This window comes from Miscanthus floridulus, chromosome 6, assembly GCF_019320115.1.
Source record: "Miscanthus floridulus cultivar M001 chromosome 6, ASM1932011v1, whole genome shotgun sequence".
NCBI lineage: Eukaryota > Viridiplantae > Streptophyta > Magnoliopsida > Poales > Poaceae > Miscanthus > Miscanthus floridulus.
The window spans coordinates 46485275-46496626 of NC_089585.1; the positions used below are offsets into that span (position 1 = coordinate 46485275).

The 11352-nt window shown below is 47.5% G+C and overlaps 1 protein-coding gene across 1 annotated transcript; it reads left to right on the plus strand.

Moving 5' to 3' along the window:
• Positions 1–6072: 6072 nt before the first annotated feature.
• On the plus strand, positions 6073–8386 carry LOC136456002 (S-adenosylmethionine synthase 1). Its single transcript, XM_066455755.1, has 2 exons — positions 6073–6222; positions 6767–8386. Exon 2 carries the CDS (start codon positions 6807–6809, stop codon positions 7989–7991), a length of 1185 nt encoding a protein of 394 aa, XP_066311852.1. The 5' UTR covers positions 6073–6222; positions 6767–6806; the 3' UTR covers positions 7992–8386.
• The last annotated feature ends 2966 nt before the right edge of the window (positions 8387–11352 follow it).

Genomic DNA, 11352 nt, shown 5'->3' on the forward strand with positions numbered 1-11352 from the left:
GAACGCCCGAAGTGAATCATATCCGTTGGATCCATGGTAGCGGCTCTAGATGTGGTGGGTCCACCAGCAACATTGTACCTCATATTGATGTGCCAAGTTTCAAGTTTCTTTGAACAACCGAAATATGGTTTCCATGTTTCCATCTTGTAAGTGGTTTTCATCATATTACCTGGTTCGCTCCATCATTTGTGACTTCACTTTCGCCCTCTCTTCGTTATAGCTCCGCTTGTCTCATCAATAGTCAGCCTGTTTGGTTGGCTGGTTTGTATCGTTGCTGGTTCGTTTATGTGAGAGAGAAGTACTGATGGCTGGTTCATTGAAACAGTGTCCATGTGAGGGGGCTGGCCAGCCCAGCCAGCCAGCCCGCCCCAGCCGAACACGGACGAGTAGCCACCATGTGGTCTTGTTGCCTTTCCCTATTTGTTGACCTCGCAACCTCCGCTCCACTTCCATGTCCTCCTAGAACCCCCCCCCCCTCCCCCTCTCCACTGCCTCGGCTTCCTGTAGGGGCCGTGCCAATTGGTGGTACCTAAGGCAGCAAAGATTGCATGTTTAACAAGGCCCATGTAACTAATCTTATTGTAATCTTATTATTATCAAGTTAATAATTTAGGTTTAGTGCTAACGGCCTTACATAACACCTAGGGTGTTACACACACTTTTGATCTATGCGACCGATGTGCTAGGATCTCAATCTGCAAGTGTGGCGGACACTTGGAAGGGAAGGGAAGAGACGAACGAGGCCTTGTTTAGTTGCCAAATTTTGGATGTGCAAAGTTGGCAAAATGTACTGTAGTGTCACTGTAGCATTTCGTTTGTATTTGGTAATAATTGTCTAACCGTTGACTAATTAGGCTTAAAATGTTCGTCTCGCAAAGTACAACCAAACTATGCAATTAGTTTTTAATTTCGTCTACTTTTAGTATTCCATGTATGTACCGCAAGTTTGATGTGATGAGGAATCTTCTTTTTGTACAGTGCCAAAGTTGAGAGTTTAGGAGGAACTAAACGTGGCCTTGAGTCGGACAATCCATACTGGCCGGTGAGACCAGCATCGTACGACCACACCTTGGCCCACTCGAGGAACGCCGGCACAGGTTGAAAGGCGTTCGCCAGTTGCTATGACAGCAAGGGAGCAAACCCCATCGGAGCTCGTGCTGCACATGGCGAGGACCTCTCACCCGCCGTGCCTAATCCTGGGCCCATCACCGCCGAGCAAGTTGAAATCGCCACCATCTAGGATGCCTGTCCGGCTGCTGCTAGCGTAGCCACCATCGCCACCGAGCACCAAGCACGCGGAACATATTGCGCAGCCTTCACAGAGCCCCCAAGCCGGCCGCTCGGCCTGGCCCTCTGGATCCTTTCCTTGCCCGACGCCCTCTCATACTCGGGCTAAAGCTGTGGATCAGGAAGAGAGAATGCAAGATTCGAGAGGCTAGATTGAGGTCGTCACCTATTTAGGATAACAGATAGGAGGTGAGCTAGAGTTCGGGAGGTTTAAGATTTTGGTACCCCATATGTAAGATCGAACAAGGAGATAAAAAATGGGTCACCAGAAACTAGACCGATCTGAAACCAACGACAACAACAACAAAGCCTTAAGTCCCAAACAAGTTAGGGTAGACTAGAGTTGAAACCCAACAGAAGCAATCAAGGTTCAGGCACGTGAATAACTGTCTTCCAAGCACTCCTATCTAAGGCTAAGTCTTTGGGTATATTCCATCCTTTCAAGTCTCCTTTTATTGCCTCTACCCAAGTCAACTTCGGTCTTCCTCTGCCTCTCTTCACGTTACTATCCTGACTTAGGATTCCACTACGCACCGGTACATCTGGAGGTCTCCGTTGCACATGTCCAAACCATCTCAACCGGTGTCGGTCTTGGTTCTTTTGGGTCTTGTTTTTTTCCTCCCTCTATTTATTACTGTATCACAAGTTAGAGACCTGTAGCAGAACCGTCCGAAACAATGCACCTTCGGAGGCACTCGTCTTTCACTAGACACTAAGCACCCTGAAAGCAAGCTATATCGAACGGTTCCGTCGAGCACACCCCAAGAGAGAACTCGAACCATCCACATTTTTCCTCTAGAATCCAATAATAAGAACGAGTTTACAATACTTAGTCCATTTCATACAACAAAAGTTCTCAGAAATACATTATTACAATACCAAGCTCAAAGTGCGGAATTTAAACAACGGAATTTAAAATAAACATCTAACGATAAGATACAAGGATCCGTCTGTGTCCACCAGAAGAATCCTCCACACAACAGCTACAACGGCAGCAACCGCGTTCCTGTGAGCCACAACGCTTATAGGACAGTAGAGATAGGGGATAAGCACCAGGGGCACACCGCGAACTAGGCCGAAGTTTTGGTTCGGCCAGCGACTACCTGAGTAGTGCTGGCCAAGTGCGCGCGGCGAGCACAGCGACAAGCCACGGCGGACACGACCGTGTCAGCGACAACGGGGAGACTGGTAGCGCTCCCACTGGCAGTGCGCATGGTGGAGAGAGAGCCAAGGCGAGCTAGTGGTACAGAGGAATTAGCACGGGGTGAAGTGGTGGAGGCTGGCCACGGCGCGGGCAGTGACGGGCCTTAACGGCACGGCGGCAAGCAAAGCTCCAAAATTGGAGCTCGGCGTGACGCGAGTCAAGGCAGGGGTGGGGTCGGCTGGAGAGGGGGCGTGAAGGCGGAGACGTGAGCATGAGAAATTGATGAGAGGTGCTCAGCTCTCTGACTCGCTGTGACGCGACTCGACGACGACGGAAAGCAGAGAGAGAAGAGAGAGAGAGAGAGAGAGAGAGAGAGAGAGAGAGAGAAATGGAGCCCGGTAGTGGGCTCGGCTCGTCCTTGCATTGGCGGGACGTGAGCGGCGAGCTCGGGAGGCCCACGCGCCAGTGCTACGGACAACGTGTGCGCGCGTCCGACCGGCGTGGCCCGCGCGCCGTAGTGCCATAAATGGCATGACGACAGTGGCTCGCCCATGTGCGTGCGGCAGAGCCGACACGCACAGGGCCAGAAACAGCGCAGAGATGCAGCTGACCGGCGCGGGCGCGACGACGATGCGATGGCAGCAGCATCGTCGCAACGCGAGGAGCGTCGGCAGTGCGAACGCGATGGCAGCGCAGCACTGGTCACGGCGACACCCAAAACGGCAGCGCGAGGTAGAGCAGCAGGGCGCGCGGGCCAGCGGGTCGCTGTGGACGGCCTCGACCAAGCCCAGGCGGCTCGATCGGCCAAGCGCGGCGGCACGGTTGACCGCGCGGGACACGGCCATGTGCGCGGCGTGAGAAGGCCACGCGGTGACCGCACACCCGGCGCCAACCAACCCGAGACAGTGACACGCACGAATTTTAAAACGTTCAACACGACCAAACGATTGCTTTAGTACCTAAACCATCTTCACCATGCTCAAGATGGCACATGAAACTACCAAATCGAGCTATAACACTACGCCACTCCTTAACCCAATCTCTCACAATAAATTGCTAAATATAGCAGTGTCTAATTGTTGGCAGACTTGAAAATTTCTAAGTTTTTAGCTGAATTTGATTTTCATTTACGATTTCTAAGCTAGTGAAAATATTAGCTAGTAATATCATTTTTTGATCGCAAGTATTTCATTATCATCTACAAAGTTTGTACTTTAAACTTTATTTAAGTATCACATACATGTTCTATAGCATTTTTGCTTAATAAAAATTAGTTTTAAACCCTAAGTGATATAACACGACTATCGAATCAACTTTTTATTTCATATTTTAGTTGATCATTTTGAGTTACGGAAATTGATCTACACACTTTATTACATGCATTAACATATAAACATGATGCTCATGACATGTTTTAGTAAATAATTTACGGTGTAACACCGATGATCTTATAAATCTACCCCCCTTAAATAAAATCTCGTCTCGAGATTTCATGTGCTAGTGTGGGAAAAAAGATAAAAAATAAATTCTGATTTAAACAATTACATCGGTAAGCTAAAAAGAAGGTGGGGATAATGCTTCAAGATATAGCTTTCTTGCTCCCATGTTGCTTCGTCCTCCGAGTGATTTTGTCACTGAACTTTATAAAACTTCATCACATTGTTTCTAGTCACTCTTTCTTTTTTATCTAAGATCTTGACAAGATGCTCAATATAAGACAAGTCGAGCTGGAGGGGAAGTCCTTCAATTTCCACAGCTTCATCAGAGACCTGCAAACATTCCTTTAACTAGAAAACATGGAAGACATTATGCACTGCTGATAAAATATCCGGGAGCTAGATACGGTAGGCAAAAGAATCACACCGGGACAAAATCTTGTAAGGTCCAACATAGCGAGGGGCCAGCTTTCCCTGGACACCAAAGTGATGCACCCTTCTCATGGGTGACACTTTGAGATACACATCATCACCAACTTCAAATTGCAAGGGCCTTCTTCGCTTATCGGCATAAGTTTTCTAATGACTTTGAGCTGGCTTCAAATGGCTCTGAATAATGCTAACCTGCTCTCGAACTTCTTTAATAAAATCAGGTCCAAAATAATTACGATCACCCACTTCAACCCAGTTAAATGGTGTTCTACATTTCTTACCATATAGGACCTCAAATGATGCCATTCAAATGCTCTCTTGATAATTATTGTTATAAGAAAACTTAGCTAGAGTCCAGCATTCATCCCCTGCATTTGTCCCACAATTGGAGATGGAGCCACGAGGTGCGGCGGTAGTGGTGGGATCATGCAGCCTGTTCGGCTGGGGTGAAACGGTCGTAAACGATCGTAAATTTTCAGCCAGAACAATATTTTTCTCTCACATAAACCAGCTAACAGTACTTCTTTACGAATCAGCAATGAACCAGCCCAGCCAAACGAACAGGCTGATGCATGCGCAAGCGCGAGACTTTCTGTGTTCGGATCTTCCTTCTTCGAGTCAGAGGCATGCATATTTGGCTTTTTGAATTTATTTTGGACCGGCACTTGCATCCTATCATATGATTCATGACAAACAAAAAATAATGATTATCCATCTTTTTTGCCGCTCAGATAACTATACAAAAACAATTGGCTCCCATGCGAGAACACAACATATGTACATACAGTCATACACGTGTGTGGAAAATGGTACTACAATTTTCTCATGAGAACGACTTTCCAAGGATAAGCAAATCAAGCACAAAACAATAATCGTGAGATTGTTTTTCTCATTGACCTTGATCGTTCTTTTTTTTTCCTAGTCACCATTCTGAACACAAGAATCTTGCGGAAAAAAAATGCATTTCATGCATTTCCAAAAATACATGTAACGCTTGTGAGGTATTTTGCTCACTGTCCAGGAGAGCACATGATCCATACAACATGTTCACCTCCACTTAAATTGTTTGAAAAGTATTTACAATTTTTGGACAATTCATATAATTTTAGGCGTTGACAGTAATGATGCTAAAATTGTTCATTTTCATACAGTGATGCAGTCTCCCGCCACGCTAGGTACGAACCTACAAATGAGAATGGGGAAAGCGTCTTTTCTTTTTTCTGCCCAACTATAGCCCCAGAGAAGAAATGAACTTTCACTTAATAAATAAAAAAGTAAAAAAAAAACACCTCCCAAACCAGTGGTAGGCCTGTTCGCTTCGCTGAAAAAATAAGCTGAAACGCTATTCAGGCTGATTTGTTGTGAGAGAAAAACATTATTTCGATTGAAAAAACAAGTTGAAAAAGATAGATTATAAAGAAGCGTAGTTGAGGCGAGAATTTTATTTTCCATTTCGAGGTTGAGGCTGGCAAACTTGTAGGACAGAAATAAATAACAGAAATACTACTAATAAAACATACTTATACCAAAGAAAACGATGGAGAGAGAAATGTTAGGTGAAGTGGGCCCAGCAACATGGGGTTGGTGGCCGTGGTGGGGTTGGTGAGAGGACAACAAAGCTACAGCTACCGGCTACCGCCAGCGGGTGGCTTCTCCCCCGACGTGGGGCCATCCGGTTAGTGTCCGCCCGCGATGTCCTCCCGTGCATGCCTGCCCGACTCGCCAAATACTTTCCGCACCGCAACACTCAGGTACACCCGCACCCACGCGGACCCACTTCTGACCTCCCTCCCCGGATCCGCGCCCGGCGCCAGCGCGGCTATAAATGGCGGAGCCCCAGCAGTGCCGAGACCCCGTGCCACACATCCCGTTCGCATCTTCTCCTCCCTCTTGCCGGTCCCGAATAAAGAGCAGCAGCGCAAGGTGAGCCAGCTTGCCCGCACCCTGCTTCTTCTCTCTCGTTGGATCGTTATTTCGTTCGTCGTGCTTCTCCCGAGGTTCGTGCGTGCGTTTGCGCGTTAGTGCGTGGTTTTGTCATTTGTGCGCATGCTTGGGGAGATGCTTCAAACCTTGGGTCTTCCTCGGTGGAGGGGGTAACTGATGCCCATTTGTTTTTTGCTGCGGTTGGATCTGATGGTCGCCACGGGATGGCGGATCCGGTTGTGGGGTTTGGTGATTACTCCGTAGCCTTTTAGCGGTTCTGTAGATCTGGGTTGTCGTTTAAATTTGAGATTCAGCGGAGGAAATTTGGGATTTTTTTTTTTTTTTGAAATTTTTGGTCTCTCGGAGGGAGGGTTCTCCATTTAGATCTCGTAGCCTCTGTATATGGAGCTGTCTGTGGTGCTCTGATTTTCAGATCTCACGGCATCGGTTTAACTATTTGTTCGTCATCCAATTCGAATGTGAGGTGGATCTGCGGATGGTTTCTGATTGTCTGAATTGCTTTTTAAATAAAATAAAATTGCAGAGGTTGGTAGAGTAATTTATCACCCGAGAAGAAGAAGGCAATGGCGGCGGAGAGCTTCCTCTTCACCTCGGAGTCCGTGAACGAGGGGCACCCCGACAAGCTGTGCGACCAGGTGTCGGACGCCGTGCTGGACGCCTGCCTCGCGCAGGACCCCGACAGCAAGGTGGCCTGCGAGACCTGCACCAAGACCAACATGGTGATGGTGTTAGGCGAGATCACCACCAAGGCCACCGTGGACTACGAGAAGATCGTGCGCGACACCTGCCGCGCCATCGGCTTCACCTCCGACGACGTGGGCCTCGACGCGGACCGTTGCAAGGTGCTGGTCAACATCGAGCAGCAGTCCCCCGACATCGCGCAGGGCGTGCACGGGCACTTCACCAAGCGGCCCGAGGAGATCGGCGCCGGCGACCAGGGCCACATGTTCGGGTACGCCACCGACGAGACCCCCGAGCTGATGCCGCTCAGCCACGTGCTGGCCACCAAGCTCGGCGCGCGCCTCACCGAGGTCCGCAAGAACGGCACCTGCGCCTGGCTCAGGCCCGACGGCAAGACCCAGGTCACGGTGGAGTACATCAACGAGGGCGGCGCCATGGTCCCCGTCCGCGTGCACACCGTGCTCATCTCCACCCAGCACGACGAGACCGTCACCAACGACGAGATTGCCGCCGACCTCAAGGAGCACGTCATCAAGCCCGTCATCCCGGAGAAGTACCTGGACGAGAAGACCATCTTCCACCTCAACCCGTCCGGGCGCTTCGTCATCGGTGGGCCCCACGGCGACGCCGGCCTCACGGGCCGCAAGATCATCATCGACACCTACGGCGGCTGGGGAGCCCACGGCGGTGGCGCCTTCTCCGGCAAGGACCCCACCAAGGTGGACCGCAGCGGCGCCTACATCGCCAGGCAGGCCGCCAAGAGCATCGTGGCCAGCGGCCTCGCCCGCCGCTGCCTCGTGCAGGTGTCGTACGCCATCGGCGTGCCGGAGCCCCTGTCCGTGTTCGTCGACTCGTACGGCACCGGGACCATCCCCGACAAGGAGATCCTCAAGATCGTCAAGGAGAACTTCGACTTCAGGCCCGGCATGATCACCATCAACCTCGACCTCAAGAAGGGCGGCAACAGGTTCATCAAGACCGCCGCCTACGGCCACTTTGGCCGTGACGACGCCGACTTCACCTGGGAGGTGGTGAAGCCCCTCAAGTTCGACAAGGCCTCTGCTTAAGATTATTGGGAAGTCAAATTGGACATGAAGAGACTGTGTCTCCGTGCTGTATCTTCCTCTGGCTCTGCTGATTGATACCTGCAAGCATTGCTGCTGCTGCTGCCTGCTCCTGGATGTGTGTTTGATCAGTGACTGGCTGCTCCATAGAAGATGAATGAAGAGAAGGATGAAGAAGAAGGCTTTGGCAATTGCCGCAGCAAGCCATGTCGGCGCCGCCGGCTTAGGGATTGGTATAATTTGGTGTGACAGCAGCCAGGATTATACGCTGATCTTTTATCTTTACTAGTTTGGTCGTCCGGTATTTTTTTTTCTTTGTTTCTTCCCCTTTTCGAGTCTGTACTGAAACTGCTGAGAGATTTGCAGTTTTGATCTATCAAATTCGTATGTTACTGTTACTCTTTTGGTGTCCCCTGTGTAACCAGCCGCAATTACAGATTCACATTTCTCCGTCCACTTGTGCTTGCTCTGTTGGTGACCTTTGAGTACCGTAAAAGGTGGTGAACAAAAATGTTTCGTGTGACCTTTGAGCAACTGTGAAAGGTGCACAGTTCATACTGCATTTGGCAACTGAATGGACAGGCTGGATCTTTGTTGCTGTTGGTTCCACAGCTGGCCAAACTTGAACTAGCAGCAAAATTGGTCACCGGGACTTGATGCACGGTGAACATTATTGTTCGCCTCAATCGTGAGTAGGAAAGCGGAAATTACACATCCTTGTGGTCATCCCTGTGACCACATGGATTATCATAGCTACAATGCATCCGGTGGTTAAGGCCATGTTTAGTTCCACCAAAATCTAAACTTTGGCACTATGTAAAAAGAAGATTCTTCATCACATCAAACTTGCGGTACATGTATGGAGTACTAAATTTGACGAAATAAAAAACTAATTGCATAGTTTGGTTGTACTTTGCGAGACGAACGTTTTGAGCCTAATTAGTCAACGATGGGACAATCATTACTAAATACAAACGAAATGCTACAGTGCTCTATAGTGATCTACAGTGAATCTGACTGGCGTCAACTTCGGCGAACTAAACGCGGCCTAAGGTGGAGTGGACAGTAAGAGGGTGATTAGATGTGGTGGGCACATGGAGTTGTACTGTATTTCTGAGCAGAGTAGTGATATTTGTTAGCACCGAAAGAAGGCAACTGTTTAAGAACGGCAACAGGGGGTGATAATGTGTTTCGTTTGGATGCCAGATAGAGACAGTTTCATCCAATATTTGGTTTGGGAACATAAGAGATGGAGTTGTTTATAGAGAGAAATATTTCTCTAGATTTGGGAATACATCTGTTCCTTAGGATACAAGTTACGCAGCATTCGATATTTGATAACACGACGGATGTAGTTGTTTCTAAAAAGGAATATTCCTTTAAATTTGGGTATACTTACTCTGTCAAAAAAAAAAAAAAAGCGTAACCAACCTGGACCCAGCACGGACGGAGGCACCTGTTCTAATAGAGAGATAAAACCACCCCATTCTAAAATTGAGAGTGACTATATCCCATTTCTCTCACGCGTAAGGGTGAGCACGGCCATGGCGGTGGGCGGCCGTCCATCGGCGGCGAGCGGGTGCTGTGGGGTTGGCCTGGCGGCCGATCTGGAATAGAGGAAGCGAGCAGGCGAGCACGCCACGTGACGACAGCGGCAGGTGAACAACCAGCCACTGGAGCAGACGTACCCCGTACAGCTGCACGCTGTCTGCATCCGCGAGCGAGCGACATCAGCGATTGGCCGTTCCGCGCTCCGATCTCGTCGGTGATCCGACAACGGAGCTCCGCCGGTCGCCGGAAGGTACAAACCCTGCACGTGTTTGGCTGTTGATTAACTTTTTTCATAGACTAGTGTGCTAGTTGCACTTCATTTTGCAAAATTTTTTAAAATTCTCCGTCACATCGAATCTTTGGACGCATGCATGAAGCATTAAATATAAATAAAAAATAAAACTAATTACACAGTTTAGATGAAATTCACGAGATGAATCTTTTAAGCCTAATTAGACTATGATTAGACACTTAATTATCAAATAACAACGAAAATGCTATAATACTATTTTCCAAAATTTTTCGTGGACTAAACAAGGCCTAGGTGAAGCAATGCCAAAAAGGAAGGAAAAAAAGATCACACTGACGATGGTGTGATTGACGAACCTTCTTCGGTTTGACGCTTTGCACGTTGGTTTATTCATCAGTACAGACAGGTCTGATTACACCGTTTGGCTGGTGAAAGATTTGTCGGGGTGGTAAGGACCCAAGGGAAAATCAAAGGAGCAGCGATCGGTGGCCCCATACCGGCTATTATCGTACCATAAAAGAGCATCTGGGAATGTCTTTATAAAGCTCACTCTTTCAATCATTATTTACAAAAATATCTATATACGAATCGTTTTTGATATCTGTTCAATCTTCAAGTAATTTTTCTATATGTTCTTGGAGAGTCATTATCGCTTTCTATCTTTACTAGCGAAAAATATAGAATAGAAGACGGTTATATCTGGATATCCAATTTAAAAAAGTTGTTAAAGAATTTTTTACTAAAATATCTATTCATAGTAATTAAGAAGGATATAGCGGGTCTCTTGGAGTTGTTCTAGCAATCGCTCGGTTGCCGTTGTAGGTCTATGTCCACTCCCTATATTTTTTTCTTCCAAGAAAACCCACTCATAAGTCATAATGCTCTCTGTCCATGGGACCATGGAGGCATGGAACATTCATCTTGACCTGCTTTTTTTTTTGTGGAAACACGTACTAGGATTTTCATTCAATCATCTTGTGGTGCTACTAGCTAGCTCAGAACTTATAATTTATTTCTAGGTTTTGGTGGGTGAGACCATCAATAAACAAGTATTGAAACAGAACCAGAACCAGAAATCATGTGGCTTTTTAAGGAGGCCTTTTATAGGTCCCTAGTGTCACTGAGTTCGGAGTCATTTCCCTTTTTATTTTGAAAATGCAAACACGATTTAGTATCACGCCTGCATCGTGTGCACCGACAATCTTCTATTTGGAGGAAAAATATCTACTAGCTTCCGTCAAGTCTTTATTGGCAAAAATATACTCCCAAAGCCAAAAGGTTTTCTATGATGCTAATTAGCTCAATTTTGAGCTAACCAACGACAAAGTTAAGGGAATTGAGGTCCGTAGTATCTAGTTTACCATGCTCAGTTGACATGGATTAGAGTAGAAAACCACTCGAAACCAGGCTGATATTCTTCAGAGAATGACTCATCTGTTGAAGAATATTTTTTACTGACTTGAACGATTCATGCGCCTAGTATAATAAATTTGTTTTTCTCCCTACTTGATTAAGAGTCAACCAAGACAGTTAACAAAAAAGCAAAAGATCAATTACTGCTGG

What these genes read in the sequence shown, in the direction of transcription:
- LOC136456002 (XM_066455755.1), top strand. Translation starts at nt 6,807, where the DNA reads ATGGCGGCGGAGAGCTTCCTCTTCACCTCGGAGTCCGTGAACGAGGGG.